The sequence below is a fragment of the Armigeres subalbatus genome, chromosome 2 (genome assembly GCF_024139115.2).
Source record: "Armigeres subalbatus isolate Guangzhou_Male chromosome 2, GZ_Asu_2, whole genome shotgun sequence".
Taxonomy (NCBI): Eukaryota; Metazoa; Arthropoda; class Insecta; order Diptera; family Culicidae; genus Armigeres; species Armigeres subalbatus.
The window spans coordinates 290649265-290669190 of NC_085140.1; the positions used below are offsets into that span (position 1 = coordinate 290649265).

Here is a 19926-nt window from a genome sequence, read left to right on the forward strand (position 1 = left end):
AAACGGATTTGATTATTCTTTTTGGCTACAATTACTACTGGAGATGCCCATTCGCTAGTCTCAACTGGTGTAATTACTTTCTCTTTTTCTAATCTAACTAAATAATCTAAAACTTTTTCCCTTAGTCGATAAGGTACGTCATAAGCCTTTTTAAAAATTGGCCTATCTGTTTTTAAAACAAGATCTGCTTCAAACCCAATAATAGGCGAAGAGAAATCTTTCACAAATACTGTAGCAAATCTCTGCTTAATATCTGCTATTGAAGTGCTTAAGCGTTGATCTAAAATATTATTAAGTCGCAGAGAATTTGAAAAATAATCCCTCCAATTAGGAAAAAAGGCATCTAACCAAGTTCGTCCAAATAAAGGCAAGAAATTATTATCACAGTTTAGTACAATTAAATTTAATTTAGTCTGAATACCATTTAGTTTAACATTTACATACACTTGTCCTTCAATTGTTAGATTAGCTCCATTAACAACAATTAATCGTTTGTTACACTTTTGCAACTGTACATTAAAATTCGAAAAATATTGTGGTTTACTAATTACTGATACGGAGGAACCACAATCGACCTCCATTCTCAAATGCTTATTTTCAATTGTAACATTAATTACACAAGGATCACTATTTTTTTACCAGACGATACACACATACATTGCAAATCACCTTCATCACTAACGTCATCATCGCTGTCCACCGTTGTCATTCGATTCATAAGCTCTTCTAATTCCGGTTTCCTCTGATGTTCGCTGCTGGGACCCGGTTTCATATTTTCTAAGTATTTAATGGTCTCTCTGTTCATGTTCTTTAGTTTAAAACATTTACGCCTCAAATGACCTCTGATTCCGCAAAAGTCGCAAACCCTTGTATCACGGAAAGTATTCTGGGACTCATTACGCTTATTTAATTCCGGAGAACGCAAATTTATCGGGTTGTAGTTGCCCTTCCTATAATTTGTGTAGTGTTTATAAGGGCGATAACCCAATCTTTCTTTTACAGATTTGTTTTGGAAATTGTTTCTTCTTATATTAATTGACTGTTGAGCCAGAGCCAAATTAGCATGAGCTCTTGCTGCTGGTGATTTAATAAAAGCAATTTGATTAGAATAGTTATTTGAAATTGAATTTGACGTTAATGATCTAGCATTTGTATTTGCCAACTCCCATATTTGAATTATCTTCTCAACACTCTCAAGTGGTATATCACCTTCGTTCAACAACTTTTGCCGTAAACCCACATCAGTTATACCAGCCAAAATTCTGTCCCTTATGGCGATATCCTTAAAATCCCCATAGTTGCATAATTCGGCTTGAAGCTTAATTGCCAACACGAAGTCTTCGGCTGACTCCCCTGGTTGTTGAACTCTGCTATTCAAAGAAACTCTTTGGCACATACCTGGTGGTTGCTTGTCCAGCCTTAACTTCAATTTGTCAACCATGGTAGGTAAAGGAATCGTTAAAATACTTTCTGTAGGAAACAATAGCTTCAACTGAGCGAATAAATAAGATCCGCCAAGGTTGATGAAATGAGCTGCCCTTAGTTCTTCAGCAATATTATTGGCAAGAAAAAAAATTTGGAGCCGCTCATACCAATGAGAGAAAGAAGTTCCTTTACGGTAACATTCGATGGTGGTAGCAACTGTAGTGGCCATGACTAAAGCAGCACTAAACAATTCAGCCCTATTACAATAACTACAAAAGTATGAATATTATTGGAATCAAAAATGGAGTTCAAATAATTAAATATAACAATTAGCACCACAATAATATCACAATTCCGTTCATTCACATATTTTAGCAATAAATTCATGTACAACAGTAATTAAATCATGAAATAAATAAAAATGAATCATATGTATTATCCAGAATAAATTTATAATAAATTATAAAAATAAATAAAATTATAAAATAATTATAAATATAAACAAAACATCGCAAATCTAGCATTAGCTGCTTTGATCACTAGCCTGGAAAAAATACATTGGAGGCGATTTGGATTTTCCAGGGTTCCAAAATTGTCTTGCAATGCGTAATAACGCATATCGAGTAGGATGCCTAATTGTCATAACGACCGTTTGATGTAATTACTGTTTATGAGAGCACACATTTTCCCGGAGTAAACCAAAGAATATACGATTTCTCCTCTTACGAATTTTCATGGAAAAGGCAAATAAAGTTATCGTTCTTCTAAATCACGCATTAAGAGTATGGCAAACGAGTAGGTGATTCCAATCGACGCTGCGTTACCGATTTTCCCCGATGCACACCTGCGTCTTTCTAACGCTGAGTGCACACAGCGTGTAAATGACGCTTTGTGGGCATCGGCCATAGAGCTACTAAATCAACCTGATGCATACGCGCAGCATCTCGAGGCAGCATATCTGGAAGCGGGTAATCTCAATTGGGCCGCACCTGAGGACTACTGGAATACAGTTATTGCAACCATCAACGACGCAGTGGAGAACAACGTCGGGTATGTGGGTGGGACGAAGTTGACCGAACGATTGGTTCGACGAAGAGTGTGCACATATTTTGGAGGTGAAAGGCGCAGCGCGGGGGGTCGCTCTGCAGCAAGGCACCAGCAGAACGTGAACCGCCATAGACGGGAACGGAGACAGCAAACCCGTCTTTTTCATGAGAAGAAACGCCGCCAGAAACAAGAAACACACAAGTTCTATCAGAATCTCCACGCATATCGCAAAAGATTCGTGCCAAGTACAGGCAGTGAGAGACAAGACAGTGAAGGAGATGACTACGTCAGTTCAGCGGACGATGGAAGCTAACCGTGCCCCACCTTGCGGGAAGTTAAGGATGCCATCCAATAACTAAAGACCAATGAAACCATTGGCGCATATAACGGTGACCCCCCCCCCCCCCTCTAGGATTTGAAGTCAGTTACCAGTGATATCAAATCACTTTCAAAACAGGCAAATGTTGAAATTTTACTTATTTGAACATCGCACACAGATATTCTTACGTGAGAATTTGAGGTTGATTGCTAAGTTGAACGAATTAACTAAACTACGTTGGATGATGCGTTTGCCACTTCAACTTCGTGGGACGTGCTTTGGTGTGGGTACACTTAAGACCCTACGGTGCAAATCGCGTTGAAAAACGGCCTGATTGAAACTGCTTTGCTTTGTCCGGTGAAAACATCTGGGTGTGCAATAATTCGACAGATCTTCGTGCATCTCGCGGTGGGGATCTAGACTGAATTTTGGTCGCATCATCGAATCCTATGGCGCCATTTACATCACTTTGGTGAATAAAAGGCGTCGAAGATATTTATAGTGTGTGGCACAAACACAATTGTGTACTACGACAATTACTGTGTGGCAGTGAAATTGCACATGGTGTTAATTATGAAAAGGCAATATCTTATTGATTTGAAAGCATCAAAGTAAGCTTGATAAGAACAACAACAGAGAGCCATCAAAACATCAATCAAAGCAATCGTGGTACTTTGCCAGCAATCAAAGACACGTGATCAAACATCATGGACTGGAATGTTGATTTTTAGAATAGAATATTTATGAAATATGCAAAAATATTCACTGCCTCGGTGGAACACGGCGATCCATCACATATTGTCCTTTGGGTGTGCGGGCCAAAGCCAAGCGCTGCTACACTTAGATGCAAGACCCAGACGATGGGCAAGGCATATTGCAAGAATGCCGGACAGCAACTCTGCAAAGATGGTGTTCGCTTCTGATCCGCAGGTACAAGAAGGCGTAAAGCGTAGCGAGCGAGGTGGGCTGACCAAATACAGAACGACTCGGCGAGCGTGGGGCGCAATAGAGGATGGAAAGTTGTGGCCATGAACCGTGTATTGTGGCGTCAAATTGTTGATTCAGTGATATCTGTTTAGAAATAAGCAAATAGGATCGATGTTGAATGTGCCGCTTTCCTCGGCTAGTGATGCAGGGTAGGATCTGTTTACTGGTGTAAAGGGGTCGCGAGGACAAAGGAGCTTTTCTCCCTGCCGCCTATCCTGAATTGCCGGTGTCGTTATTTATGCAGCCTTCCTTTATCATGTCATGTTTCATGTAAAAAAGGAGTTAATCACGTGCGACTTCTTCATTCATTCTTCTTCTGTTTTCGTCGTAAAACGACATCCGCTGCGGGCAACGTCGTCAAAAAATGAATGAATGAAAGAAATTTTAAAAAAATAATGAGTGAGAGATGCTTTCCCCCACAAACTACGAAAAAAAATCAATTTCGGCCAGAAAATCGTTTATTTTCGTCTCATCGAAACGAAAAGTGCGAACTTTGATATTTGCCATTAAAAATTGGTTATATGCTGTGAAATTATTGTACGAAAACATTAATTATGGGGGAGAAAATATTCTAAAGCAAGTACTGACTGAAGCTTGAGATCCTGGGACTGAGTGAAGTCCGTTGGCCAAACTTTGGAGAACACAGAACGCCGTCGGGACAAGTTCTGCCATACTCTGGTTTACGAGATGAAAACGCTCCCCGGCATCGTCGAGTTGGCTTCCTACTAAGCGCCCAGACACAATCTGCGCTTATCAAGTGGGAACCTATGAATAAATGGATAATCGTTGCCAGATTTAGAACACGGGTTCGAAACCTTACTATAATTCAATGTTATGCGCCAAACGATGCTGCCGATCTGCAAGATAAAGAGAACTTCTACAGTCAACTCAATGCCGTCGTAGATAGAATCCCGAGGGGTGATATCAAGATCTGTTTGGGCGACTTCAATGTGAAGATCGGATCCGACAACTCGAACCATGAGAGCATTATGGGACGCCATGGTCTTGGAGAAATGAGCGAAAACGGAGAGCTGTTCGCAGAATTTTGTGGTAATAACGACATGGTGATCGGGGGATCGCACTTCTCTCATCGACCACACAAGGTCCCGTGGGTTTCCCGTGACGGCTTTACAGCAAATCAAATCGACCACATCTGCATCAGCCGAAAATGGAAACGGAGCCTTCTTGCTGTACGGAATAAACGTAGTGCCGATATCGCGTCTGATCATCACCTCCTCATTGGCGAAATACGCCTGCGTATTGCGCGAATTCGTCGGCAGGAGGAAAGAGTTGGACGACGATTCAACACACGCCGACTGGAAGATGCCACGCTGAAACGGTCCTTCGTTGAAGAACTGGAGACGCGTGCTGCAGATATTTCGGAAGGTGGCAGCGTGGAAGATTAATGAACCGCCATCAAGAATGCCTTCATCGCCACCAGCGAGAACAATCTGGGCGAACTGCGCACCCAGAGAAAACAATGGATCACCGATGAGACCTGGAGGAAGATAGAGGAGCAAAGAGAAGCCAAAGCCGCGATAGAGCGATCAAAAACCAGAGGAGCCAAAGTCTTAGCCCGTCAACGATACTCGGCTCTTGAGAAGGAAGTAAAACGCTCATGTCGACGGGACAAGCGAGCGTGGGCAGACTCTCTGGCCGACGAAGGAGAGAGAGAGCCGCCGCAACCGGGGACATTCGCCTCCTCTACGATATCTCACGACGCTTAAGCGGGGCGAAGATGAATGCAACGATGCCTGTGAAAGACGCGAATGATCAGTTATTGACCGACCCAGCTGACCAGCTGAAACGCTGGTTCGAGCACTTCGAACAACTTTTTCAAGTGCCAGCCAGGCCATCACCACCTCGGCATGATCTGCCTAGGATCCGACGTATAACACGCGTCAATACCGAAGTTCCATCACTGCTAGAGATTCAAACAGCCATCCAAACCATGACTCAAAGCTGACCCCATGACATCCGCTCAACTACTGCATCGTTTATTTCGTAATATCTGGGACACCGCAACTTTCCCGGTCGACTGGATGCAAGGTATCTTAGTGAAGGTGCCCAAAAAGGGTGACCTGACTGTATGCGATAACTGGCGAGGCATTCCCAAGCAACCAAAAGTACGGATGAGATGGGATGTTTTGGCTTAATCAGCTTGCATTTTTAGTTATTTTCGGTATGGCTGGAGAGCAAAAGTGAACTTTGAAGTACTGTTAAGGTGCTTGGAACTCGATGTGAACCAAGAGTGAACTAATTGGTTCAGTTAGGAACAAATTTAAGTAAAATGGGAACCTTTGGTTGCTTGGGTATGTTGCTGTGTACCGTTCTCAAAGTTCTATGCAAAATTATCCTAGCCCGGATTCAGGAGAAAATCGATGCGACTCTCCAGCGGCAGCAGGCCGGATTCCGTGCCGGAAGATCCTGTGTGGACCATATTTTCACGCTCCGCATCATTCTGGAGCAGGTCAACGAATTCCAAGAGTTCCTTTACTTGGTATTCATTGACTACGAAAAAGCTTTCGATCGTCTCAATCACGGGAAGATGTGGGGCGCCCTGAGACGCAAGGGTATTCCTGAGAAAATCATCGGCCCCATCAAAGCACAGTACGAGGCCTTTTCGTGTAGAGTGCTGCACAATGGAGTCTTGTCCGACCCTATTCGGGTCGTAGCTCATGTGAGGCAAGGTTGTTTTCTATCACTATTACTGTTCCTCATCGTAATCGACGAGATTCTGGTAGATGCGATTGACCGTGAACCAAACCGCGGGCTGTTATGGCAGCCTATAACCATGGAGCACCTAAACGATTCCGAATTGGCTGATGACGTTGCACTCCTCGCGCAACGGCGCTCTGATATGCAAAGTAAGCTGAATGACCTTGCGCTCCTCTTCGGCAGGCTTAGTCATCAACGTCAACAAAACCACATCGTTGGATGTAAACACGATGACCCCTTCCAGTTTCACAGTAGCCGGGCAACCGTCGGAGAATGTTGAAAGCTTCCAATATATTGGTAGCCAGACGGCGGTACCAAGATCGAGATAGGCGCACGGATCAAGAAAGCAAGTGCTGCCTTTGCGAGTTTAAGAAATATCTGGAAAAATAGGCAGATAAGTGAACGCACCAAAATACGAATTTTCAACTCTAACGTGGAATCTGTGCTGTTATACGCTAGCGAAACATGGTGTGTATCAGTGGAGAACACAAAACGGCTGCAGGTGTTCATCAACAGATGCCTGCGGTATATAATTCGGGCCTGGTGGCCTCACAACTGGATCTCAAAGCTCCATCGTCGTTGTCACCAGAGGCCGATAGCAACAGAAATTCGGGACCGGAAGTGGAGCTGGGTCGGCCACACTCTATGTAGGGGTGGAAACGAAATCTGTAAACAAGCATTAGACTGGAACCCATCGGGAAATCGCAGCAGAGGCACACCCAGAGGCTCTTGGCGGCGAAGCCTCAATAAAGAAATAAAAGAAGTCGACCGAAATCTAACCTGGCAAGAGGTTAAAGCGATAGCCGGGCATCGCTCTGGATGGAGATCTTTCAAGTCGGCCCTTTGCACCATCGGAGGTGTACAGGATCCATAAGTAAGTAAGTAAGTGCTGACTGTGGTTTGCGGGACCGTGGCTGCTACTGCAGTTACCGTAGTTTTGTTTGTCATCCTTTACTTCCCGCAACTTGAGTTCTTTGGAATTTCACCACTGATGATACTACCGGCGTTGTATTTACTGTCTAACCACCCGCAGTGATCTTCTCCAGGGATGGGTATATCTATGGTTGGTTGTCCCCGGCCAATCGATCAGTCGTAAAGCTGGTAGATCACTTTTACGTAGTGTTTTACAGTGTAAGATCTACCAAACCGAGCCATAGCTTAATCCATTTTTCAAGCTAGGGCAATAAGTTGTGGTATTTCAAGGATTTATTGTATTTAGTCCTTCTCTATCAATTGCAGGTTTTGAATTATATAACAATATTAACTTTACCCTGCACATGGTTGAAGATCTGCAGATCTAATAACTGGTCGCAGTGGCACACCCGAACAGGAAAAAAATCGATCAGCCTCAGTGCTCGTTGTGGCGAGCAAAATTGGATGGGTTTGTTTTTTGTTGCTCGTTCAATTTCCTGCGACGCCCCTGATTCTAGCGCCTGGCGATTCTAGTAAGCAACTTGCTGAGTCCGTGAGGATCATCATCTCGGTACTGATGGTCGGGACCGATATCGCAATCTTTATGGTATATGACTTCGCCAAGAAGACGCAATAACATTCTTTCGCTAGACATCCGAATACTCCATTAGCGTATAATGCAGACCCTACTGTTTTATCCTGCATGGGGGCTGTCGATGTAGACTACCGCCGACTTGTGGAAGCGGGTCGATAATAGATATCGGAAAAATGGGGGGAATTCTATTGGGCGGGCATTTAGAGAATTCTCTTCACGTCCCAGTCCCACACATCGATAGGTTTTGTGCGTGTCACACACGATCGCTCTGTCTCGCTAGCGATCTTATCTGGATGGCTGTTCATGCTATGTATTGAATTGTAGGAATCCAAAAAAGAGAGTTCCGGCTTCGGCTTAGACCGAAGTGATTGGGCTGGTCACACACGCGTAACGGACCATTTTATTGTACACTGAAAGCGGAGGTCTGCAGCGTTTCTGGTCCTCCTCGGCTCATTAGTCCTACTCCGTATGTCAGCTTTGCAGTGACTAGCGCCGTAAACTGGCAGTCGGGTAGTACGATTGCCACGTTTTGCTCCAATTATCGGATGTTGTGCTGCTGGGTAATGTATTCGCCACAAAGTTGTGTTACGGTTTGTTTTTGTTCGTATAGTTCGCTAATGTTAAAGTGAGACTGTAATATTGTCTGTGACACTATGAATGTTCTGTGCCTGGAAGTCTAAAGCTTGTAAGTAGGTAATTAAATTATTTTATGTAGGTACAGATATCGAATTATTGATGCCTCATGGCGTCCATTCTACGAATACAGCAACCTAATTGCTGTAGACAAAGAGCACAAAACGCAAATCAAATACGTTTGCGGGATTGACTGATGGACAAAATCTAAAACGAAACCTCGTCATACACCGTAATGGGCAACACATTGGACATTGCTCTCGGGGCACAGAGAGATCCTCAGATATTTTAATGTGTTGAATGTCACCTGTCATAAGACGAGTTTATACAATCCCATTGAATTCCACCACTTAATTGTATCTTGACAGATACGTATTTCGACCTCAACAGTAAGGCCGTCTTCAGTGTCTCGTACTTGACTCGACGGAATTCAATGGGATTGTATAAACTCGTCTTATGACAGGTGAAAACATTCCACTAAAAAGCTCAAAATAATTTTCTTATCAAAATGTTGAATGTGTTGTTAACTGTTTATTTTTGTATGTTTGTATAATAATTTTATTGTAATATGGTCCCCCGACGAAAATGTCGTAACTCAGGTCTTGAGGACAAGATTCTCAACTTACCTAGATGTAAGCTAAGTAATTTTAAGTTCTGTCATGTACGGTGTTTTTCCTGTTTTCTGGCATCTATAAGTGATGCGTCAGGAACTAATTTTCGTTTACCGCCTTTTGTTATGGTTGCCGTTACCGTCTTCTACTATCGTTACCGTATCTTTAACAATGCACGAAGTCCATCATTGTATGGAGTATTTGTTTGACATTGCATAATTTAAGTTAGATTAGAAATGATTAATTATTTTAGAGCGTCTTATGGGAAATGCTACAAGGTTGAAAGGTTTTAACCTTCTAGATTAGGAAGTAATCGTCTGATAATTCGCCTTTCGTACCACTGATCGTGCTTCCTGAAATTTTGTCAACGCCTCGGGTTGTCTCGGATTGAATTACCACAAACGTCGGAGGAACCGAATCACTTTCGCTTAGGGGCATCACCATGGTGCTGCTTACGGTTTAATTCAGCTGCAGTTCACAGATTATGTCGCTGTGAAGCTACTAACACGGCATCTGGCCGGAGGGTTTCGGCAGATGTTTGATCGTAAATTTACTTCTGTCGTGTCGTTCGCCGTTGTGGACAAGATAATCGGAAATCGGGTCGCTATTTCAGGGCCGGAAGTAGGGGGGCCTGATGAGTAGCGTGGCCCCGGGTCTCCGCAAATCTTATGAATGTTATTATCCTATTATGCATGTACGATGGGGTACGCAACTAAACAGATGGTCACGTCAATTGCCGAGGTGTTGCCCATAGCCGGGGCGATGCGAGTGTTCAAAATCACCAACTAGTCGCCTCGACGATGAATCGCCCAAGCGTATTCGATTGATGAGACCCGAGATGGTGCGCGTTGAAGTCCCCAATAAGCAACATTAGTTGCTTAGATGGCATGGTCAACTCCGTGTTGCCAGCAGTGTACAATTTTTGGCTCCAGAAGCAACGTGTAATGGTGCGACGTTTTTCTTAAACACGAATTTTCCAGGAATCAGGCGAAAGAGTTAATGACTTCAAAAGTACGCATGATCCTGGAATAAGGCAAAAGGGCAGATGAATCTTTTGAAACACGGGTTACGTTAAACGCCCCTTATTTCATTAGGTGTATGCCAAATAGTCATTATGCCAAGTGGTCGTTATGTCGACTCGTAATGCCCAATGGCTTCATGCCAGCAGAGCTTCTTGTAAATTAAAGCAACTTTTTTATACCAATAAACAAAATTGTCTATATAAAAATTGTTGCTTTTTAGAAATCTATTAACTACCGCGCAAGAAGAAATGTACGTCAACTAACTGTTTAGGCGAAATAACGTTCCGCCCGTTATCATGCGAATAAAAATCTTAAAAATCCTTGAAAATGATTTTACCTGGTAAAGGAACCACAATTTCGCAGCATGTCGACGAAACAGGTGGCAATCACTCCGTCCACATTCAGAATCAAGTTGGGTTTTTTGCTGGTGGTGATTTTTTCAACCTCCAGAGCATACTCTAGCAGAGGCTTGGCCGGGAAGTTTTCCATAACGAACTCCTTGATGATTTTGACTCGGATGTCCGGATTGTTGATTGATTTCACACGATGCCCAATACCCATAATCAGTTGACCCTGTAGAATAACATAAAAAAAATCCTTCAGTTCCTTTAGTTCATTTATAGTCATTTGCATTAATGTACCTTCTTTCTCATGGAGTTCACAAATTCCATCGGATGCAGGTTTGAATCATAAGCTCCTGAGAATTGCTTTGCCGCTTCATCCAACGCACCACCGAATCGGTCACCCTTTAAACATTAAGAGTGTATTTAGCATCCACACCCAAGCACAGTTGTAAAATTAAAGAACTTACAATCGTTAATAAACCGCTAACCACTGACGAGACGAGATCTTTTCCGGCACGCGCGCATACAATCGTATTGTGAGCTCCGGAAACGGCCGGTCCGTGGTCAGCAGTCACCATTAAACACATTTCGAAGAATTTACAGACGTACGGTGGCAGACAACGTTGGAACCAAAGTAGCGAAACTACACCACCAATACCGACGTTTTTCTGCAGGACATCGCTAATCGGCATACCGGCGTACAGCAGTTCTTGACCTCGCTCGTCGCAGATCGACGTCATGAAGGAGGCCGGCTTTCGGATCAGTCCCAGTTCACGGGCCCAAGAGTAATCCATCGGGACGGTTGGCGGTGGGACTTCTTCGGCTGGAACGATGATACCACTTTTCACAAGATCGTTGTATACTGATCCAATCATATCTCCAAGGGTGTCGAATGAATCGGGAACGTGGGCACCAGCGGCAGCCAATGATTTGTTCTTAGCATTGGCAGTTTCGCGATCCGAGTTGGCACATGATCCAGCATGACCGAACTGTACCTCAGAAGTGAACATTCCTGCGCAGGTACCAATGCACCAGGCGACCAACGGCTTAGTAATTCTTCCGTCCTGCAATGCTTCACAAACTTCGTATTCCTCAACACCACCTACCTCTCCGAGAAGCACAATCATTTTGGCTGCAGGATCGGCCTGGTACCGCAAAATGTGATCCATGAAGGTTGTCCCCGGGTACCGATCGCCTCCAATAGCCACACCCTCCAACACACCGTTCGTTGTCAGCGAAACAATATTGTTCAATTCGTTCGACATACCACCGGAACGGGAAACGTAAGCAACACTACCTGGACGGTACAGTTTCGAGTGCAGGATATTATCCAACATGCCACCGGTGTTGCCGATTTTGAAACAACCGGGCTTGACCCCACCGACCGTTGCCGGCCCAATGATGGAAACGTTCTTCGCTCTAGCAGCCACGTTCAGCTTGCGGGTTAGGTTTTCCGGAATACCTTCGGCGATGATGGCAATCGTGCGAATCTGTGGATAGTCCAACACCTCTAACGAGCTCTCATAGGCCGATCGCAGCGAGGCGAAATTAACCAGTACGTCGGCTTCCTTGTGCTTGTTGATGGCCTCGGACATTTTCGAGTACACCGGGATCAGCACCTCCTTGTGGCCCCAGTAGAACTTTTGCTTGTGATACCCAGTGAATGGGTACACCATTGCTACGACGGATGGTTCGTCGCGCCTGAAATTGATGGAAGAATGTGGGTTACGGTTAGGTTTAAAAAGTGAAGAAGATTTTATTAACGCCATGTGACTCTACTGATTGATGGCTCAAATGTGTAATGTATCTTGGAAATGATGACCACCCAAGCTCATTGAATACATGTTGATCTCCACTGATATAAAAATAGAAACACTCTTTTGGACAGAAGGATATGCAAAAGTTTGTAGTGTACGTTATACCATTGAGCCTGTTCATAAATTTAGGTGATCCTATGCCTAGGAAACATGTTATGCTATTCAGTCTTCCCAAAAGAACAAAAAAATAGATTCACAAAGCACAACCAAAAGAATTTCTAATGATTTTGATATGAAGCAAAGCAAACATCGTGAAACAACTCACCGACAGATGAAATCGAAGTCCAACATTGATTGGACAGCTCGAGTTTGCATGCCCCATACCAGTGCCTTGGTACGATTGCTGAACATCTCACGGTACTCGCCGGAGCCGATCTTTGTCTGCGAGTACTTAACGGCGGGTCCACCTGTTGTGCGTATGCAATAAAAAACACAATATTAATCGATTTTTATGCATTTGCTTTAAATAAAATCCGATCTATTACTACTCTTGACTGGTCGGCTGACAATTTCATTGCTGCCGATCCTAGTGGTCGCTGCTGCCGATTGTGTCGCACTGGAAGATGATGTTGATGTATCTGCTATTGTCCGTAGTAGTGAGTTTCGTGTGTTTGTGGTTCAAAATGACGGTTTAGAGGTTTTGTAAAGCCCGTGGTAGATATGGATCAATGGTAGGAAGCAAACACCAGCGCACATATTCAGCGAACGTACACACAGACGTACACGCACGAAACGAAACGGTGCATGAAAAATGGGGGCAACACGGGCAGTTTCGTAGCACGTTTTGGACATGTTGCCGGACACGGATGATGTGGGATCGTGTAAGGGTACGATTTGGATTTTTAACCGGGATAAATGCCAACAGAACCGATAAATAAAAAAAAAGAAATGGAAATAATTTTGATTAGGAATATATCCAGAGTATGGAATGTTGGGTTAATGAAGTGAACAATTTTGAAACACGAAATATAATGCGGTATGGGATGCTTTTTATTTTGTTAATCACAATTAGTTGAAATGGTGCAAGGACAATGATTAGGGATCACAGATATAACATGGAAGACACAGATAGAAAGCATCTATATTGATCCTACTGAAAACAAAGAAATGAAAACCCGTTCAATTTGTTTCTTATTTTGTGTTTTTTTAGCGGAAACCACGCATGTTGTCAGGAAAAAAACGATAGAATTTGCGCTTAGTTCCAGTGATTGTTTTATCACTGCACTATTCCAACGTTATTCATAACATTTCGATTCTGCAGACGAGTCACACGCTCGTGAAGTCACAATCGTGACGCTATGCTTGTTAAGCTATAGCTGACAGTTTGTTTAGCTACATTTGCCTCAGTTCCCTGCTTTCTTTGGGATCTATAGTCTCTATGATAGTAACATACATATATTCCCGCAATACGGTTGGAACACACTGTTCATTTTTTAAGTAACCAAATAACATTAAATATTCAACTCATTGCACAAGTAAATTAAAATGTAATTGGATAGATGTGCTTTACTAAGCGGTTATTCTGGCAGGAAATACAGGTCATCAGTTGTGTACAAATTCACAATGGAAATCTGCCCTTCACCGACACACCTAATCCAGAAAGATTCGCTTTTCTCCCAATCGAAAAATATCATAAAAATAGCACACAGTATTGGATAATGCAATAAAATAACTTGATACCTGCTTCACTGCCAGAACTACCGTAGAATAACTTCGAAAGTAATCTTGCTACACCTAATCGTGCTACAAAACCTGTAACTATATAATCCAAATTGGTATTGTTTATCCAACTAATTCTGTTATTACATAAATAATATGAACAACGCGCCATGCCATGTCGTTCGTGTTCGTGTTTAGTTATGTTTATGTCATATATGTGTTAGCAGAAGTGTTAGTGTGACGTCGGTGAGATCTTCTGGATTTAGAATTCCAATCCAATACTAACCATTGATGGCATCGCTGCCTGCTGCTGAGGACTTCTTAGCAGCATCGGCAGCCTGTTGTCCACCAGGGAGCAGGAAGTTTGCCGTTGCAAAATGTACGTCGCAACTTTTCGGAATCGATTTTGTGCCAAGGGCCATACCGCAAATGGCAGTCATGTGAGTTTCCGGGCCAAATACGAATAAGGGGATTCCTATAAAAAATACTCAAATATTTTATTTTATTGTTGTTACTTCAGCAAATGCTCAACGGACTCACCCAATGTGCTACCGATTTCGCGCATTTTCCTCAAACCTTCTTGATAGTTAGGACCAGCACGTCGCACGAATATCGAAACGTTGTGATCGATCAGCTTCGGTTGAAATTCACGCAACGCCTTAATAATACCACTGAAGGTAGCAGCCACATTGGTGAAGTTGGCAATACCTCCACCAGTAATCAGCACCTTGCCCTTTGGATGCTTCGGGCTGCTAGTCATGAGGCCGAGAATGGTCTTCGCGTACTCGTAGGTCTGTTGCTCCGAAGGTGCCCCACTGTATTCACCGTAGTTGGCCAGCTCGGTGGCGCCACCCAAATCACAAATGGTATCCGAATAAATAACACTCGCACCGCCGCCAGCGACCATGGTCCATATGCGACCATTACGGTTTAAGATGGTAAGCTTGAGCGAGGCACCGCTCTTCGCATCCAGATCGGCAATATAGGCTTCCTCCGGGTAGGCATCACGTCCGAATGGCGGCGGATAGTCAATCGCTCCCCACTTGGGACCGCACATGAAATCCGCTGTAGCATCGACCTTTGCTGCCAGATCCAGAATATAGATGGAGCTGTCTGTCACGACTAGGGGATTGATTTCCAAATAAGTAAAATACAGGTCTACATAAAGTTTGTACAAATTAAAGATAAAACTGGCGATTCTCCTAAAAACCAACAAATGAGCAATTTAAAAGACATTCATACGATCATAACACAATGGACCATACTTCTTCTTAGCAGCTGCTACTTCCGTAAGTAGCACTTTTTCGATGTTTGCCAGAGTAACATCTTCCCCAACAGGTACATCGAGCTTCAGTGCTTTCGAGTCTACATCTCCAATGTCAACTCCTCCTTGATGGTAGAACAGAATGGTATCCGCCGTTCGATGGGAGTAAATGCAAACGTAGGCTTCTTCGTTCTGGAAGTGAGTTCAACGATTGGTTAAACTCAAACAATGAAAAATATTATTTAGTACTCACATCTTTGTGCGGGACAAATGGTTCGATGATGAAAGTTCGCAGCTTGCCGGTGGCACTGCCCACCTTCTGATCCTTGCCCATACGTTCGTCGACCCATTGTTTAACCTGGGCGAATTTCTTGTTGACGGCGATTAGTCCTAGTTTGCCTCGTCGCTTAATCAACTGATCGGGTTTGACGACGAGGGGCTGTAAATGGAGCGATGATAAAATGGGTTATTACTCTTCCGTCTTATACCATATAAACTAATGGACACTTTAATTCCACAACTTTGTAACTTAAAAGATACTTGTTACGACATCAACAGTAAACTCGTTTTCGACCAAATAATCATAATGTCTTCACAAACTTCATCAATTTTTGTTGTAGGGGAACAGACGGCTTTGGCAGGTTTTGTTCTATTATTGGCAGGGGGTTTTTGTCGACCGAATTTTATGAAATTTGGTCACAATATTCTTTGATATGCAAAGAATGTTTGGGCCAAATTTGAGCATAATCAGTCATAAAAAAACCCCTGCCAATAATAGAACAAAACCTGCCAAAGCCGTCATTACCCCTATGTGAAAGGCAAAAAAGGTTCAATTAAATATCTTTTTTTTTCTAAGCTCCAAATTTATATTTAATTGAATTCCAGAGCGATGTTTCAAATAATTCTAAAAAAAATCAACTACGTCTACTTCGCCAACGATGTGCAGCTGTTTGGAAGTTATCATTCAAAGAGCCACGTGTATAATGGAAGCAATTCATTTCCTCTCCATCGGAGATTCTCACGTCGTTTATGAGCTTGGGCTATCGGTTTATTGCTTGATTCTCTGTCTACTATATGGTCTATTGAAACAAAAATAACGCATTAGCGCCCGGAGTGTAGGCAAAGCGTGCTGTACACCATAAAAATGCATTGCTACAAGACCTCATCTTCCAAAAAAAAAAGACTTTCTTCAAAACTTGATGACCAGTGTTATTGTTATCGCCTAACTATGGTAATAGCAAAGTACTTTCACGACATACATTTTACAGCAACATTCAAGTGTAATTTCCGCGAGAATTGATTTTGAACTTGAATTTTGAAACAACGATTTACTAATTGTAATTAAACCGTTTCATTCAGTCGATGTAGCTTAAAGATAGATTATATTCTATTTGTTCTATCTGCTGGTCATATCAGTTGATCGAAATGATGTGCTCACAGCGATAAATCGCCGGTCCAAAATTCAAGGTTGGAATCTATAATGCCCTTTGGAAAACAAAGTTCATAAAAAATTTCCAAGCTATTCGATTAAGATTCGACGAATTGCGCTTTTGTGTGTATATGCTTTTCTAGGATGGAAGACAAATGCATGCATAAGCAGTCAGCCTTTAATTAACCCTCTCCCGCCCATGGTGTCTGTGGTGCAACATCAAATTTTGCACCTTCTAACCTTCATCGAATTGTTTCAACAACATAAAGGAATATTTGACACATCTTTATGGTTCCATTCGACTGCAAATATAATCAATTTTGAGTACAAATAGTGAAACTATTGAAAACAATCAATTAACTATTGATTTTAAATCAAAAACACTTTTTCTTCGTTTCCACTAATTTTAGCTATGCCAAATAATTTTTGTTCTAGCATTTTCCTCAAAGATAATTCCTTTCTATTGAAATCTTTGAAAAAAGTCGTGGGCGGGAAAGGGTTAATAGCTATGGAAACACTGAAAACATGTCTATGTTAAGAACATTGACTATAAATAATTACAAATAATTTCCAATTTCAATATGCTACCTTTTAAAGCATTCCTATGCATCCCATCGACTGAAGGTCTTTTTTTTTATCGATATGACGAATCTCAATTGTCCATAGCAACTGTCGGTATCCGTATCGACCGCACAAATGACGCTAAATATCATGCAATCAAATTTAGTACGAACGATAAGAGCGAAACAAACAAACTTCCATTAGCCGGTGTTGTAGCTCGTATGTGCAATCACCACAAGACACCTCTTTAATGTCCGCACAATTTCCAATTGCATCATCCTTGATAAACACATGCAATATAAACGTACGTTGTCGTTCCAATGGGTCACTTGTTTATCGGAGCGGAAGAGAACGTCTGATTATAGCACCAGTGATTTAGATAAAAGAGACAACGTCGGTAATCCACCAGCCAGATAGGTGATTTTGGTTGTATGACTGCTAGCATGGATACATATTTGTGATACATATGTAGGTAGGTACTGCACATAAGAATCATTTTGAGACAGATCATGTCAATTATGCTAATCAAACTAATTGAAAGGTGCCAGTGGCAATGCTAACACGGTAGTATGGTAGCAAATCTACGGAGCGTTATGAGGGTAATTGAACTGTATTGCAACATGCGGCGAGTCGGTTAACTACATACAAGCTGAGTCAGTATGCTTTAAAATCTATCAAGATTGATTAAATATTTTTGATTTCTCAAAAATTAGTATATCAATCAGTGGATAATGTTGTGAACAGCACTTATAGAGAACCAACTAAGAAAATTTTCCGTATGCCAATTACCTATTATGCCGATACCAATAAAAGGAGAAAGGCCTATAACTTGTAACGACATTCGAAATAACACACTGAATACACTGGGTTTATAGTACCCTGAATTTTATTTTTACACGATTGACATTTTCTCAATTTGGCACTTAGCCCAAATGTTTAACGCATAATAATTACTATGTGATTTCTCTTTGAATTACATATTTAGGATTTTTTGAAACATGTTGTTACAGTTGTAAAATAAATGGTCGATGAGAAGACCAGTTCGAATGTAGAAAATAAGGAAAGCAAAATATCGATAAGAAAAACATAAACACCCCTAAACCGTAAACGCAAAATATCATTGCGATCGTATCTGTGACGTGCTGAGCCGCAACGTCAACAAAGATCCGGTCAGGAGAAAATTGTCTGAAAAGTACCTCCTTCGCAAGCAGAAGCACTTGCGCTACCCGTGCAGCTTTGTATTTTCCCGGACAGCAGTGTGAAGTGCAGATCTAAATTTGCAGAACACGACAAGGGCAGGCTCAGCCATCGTAACACCCGGATAACTCGTTCTTATCAGCAGAACCGCTTTAATTCTGCTAAGTGCATCGTTGGAACATCGCGCACGGAATTATAACCCCAAAGCGATCAGGTGCGGCCTGGTGACGATTGGCAGATATTCGCCTCATTGCCTCCGTAGAGCGTAAGTAAACGTCAGTGCACCAATGTTCCTAATTGATGACCAAATTCCGTACTGCAGGCATCGCGTAAAAAACTCGCTACAACCAAAATCACCACCATAGCCCGCCGCACACCACAACCCGATTCTGATCTATACGATCAAGAATTCCGAAAGAGCTCGAGAACCAACGAGATCTTACTCAACGAGAGGGTGCATTTCGGAAAAAGGCCCCGCCACAGGGTTAGCGCTGCGCAACATGATTGGCGGAACGATTTCTAATCAATGTTTCTCGACAGGGCTTTATTTAGCATCCTCAGATTGCGATTTCACCGTCGCGGGTTCAGAGTGGGCGATATCCGGTGCAGTACGCTATTAGGCGAGAGCGCTTAGGCCGTGTCATCGATTGCCTGGCGATACACCGGGTGCTACGGACGGGGAGCCACAAAACCGAAAATTCGATCTCGAAGCGTCAGAGGATACGGTGAACGTTGCCACGAACACCGGCGAGCAGCAACCCGAGCAAAGTCTGAAAACATAATGAGAGCATATAGAAAACATATTTTGATATTGATATCAAATCGAAATAATAATTTGTTTTCAAATATGAATCATCATGACTGATTACATATTTTGATCTCATTTTGCTGTTGATTTCTAAATTGTATGATCTGACATCAAACTGTGTACTTATTTTGTTATCGGAACGAATATCAAAATTAGTTTTCGATTTGCTCTCATCGACAGCAGGAATAGTTTTCGATTTGATGTCACAGTAAGATTTTTCTGCTGTAGATTTTGATCTTTTAACCGTTAAAACGACCAAAAGGATATCAACCTGAGTTATCAAAATTAGACGATTTCACAACAACAAAATTAGTTATCGATTTGCTCTCAAGCTTTGCTCGGGAAACCAACCATAGTTAGTGGTCGAAGTGAACGCAGGACCATCGATCTCACATCGAGGAGCGGCAGTCGTCGTCGCTATAGAGCTGGGTACCAGCGTCGCGAATCAGCATGTTCGTCCGGGAGTACATCGGCCAGCACGTCACTAGCGTCCCGCTGCTCAGGGGGAGAGGCATATCCCAGTAGCGGCGCACTTAAATTCGGTGAGCAAACCAGTTGCATTTGTTAAGTTCTAAACA

At 42.5% G+C, this 19926-nt stretch overlaps 1 protein-coding gene across 6 annotated transcripts in view; it reads right to left on the reverse strand.

Moving 5' to 3' along the window:
• Positions 1 to 19926, reverse strand: part of LOC134212395 (ATP-citrate synthase) — an 86886-nt gene that overhangs the window by 3017 nt on the left and 63943 nt on the right. For 4 of the 6 annotated variants that reach the window (XM_062690186.1, XM_062690187.1, XM_062690185.1 and 1 more), the window contains 9 exons: positions 15607 to 15792; positions 15355 to 15545; positions 14630 to 15291; positions 14376 to 14564; positions 12916 to 13011; positions 12696 to 12837; positions 11081 to 12314; positions 10911 to 11015; positions 10607 to 10842 (listed from right to left, as the gene is read on the reverse strand). In XM_062690186.1, the coding sequence (XP_062546170.1) occupies positions 10607 to 10842; positions 10911 to 11015; positions 11081 to 12314; positions 12696 to 12837; positions 12916 to 13011; positions 14376 to 14564; positions 14630 to 15291; positions 15355 to 15545; positions 15607 to 15792 (3041 nt within the window). The remainder of the gene's footprint in view (positions 1 to 10606; positions 10843 to 10910; positions 11016 to 11080; positions 12315 to 12695; positions 12838 to 12915; positions 13012 to 14375; positions 14565 to 14629; positions 15292 to 15354; positions 15546 to 15606; positions 15793 to 19926) is intronic. The other 2 variants (XM_062690189.1, XM_062690190.1) reach the window with 2 other exon arrangements.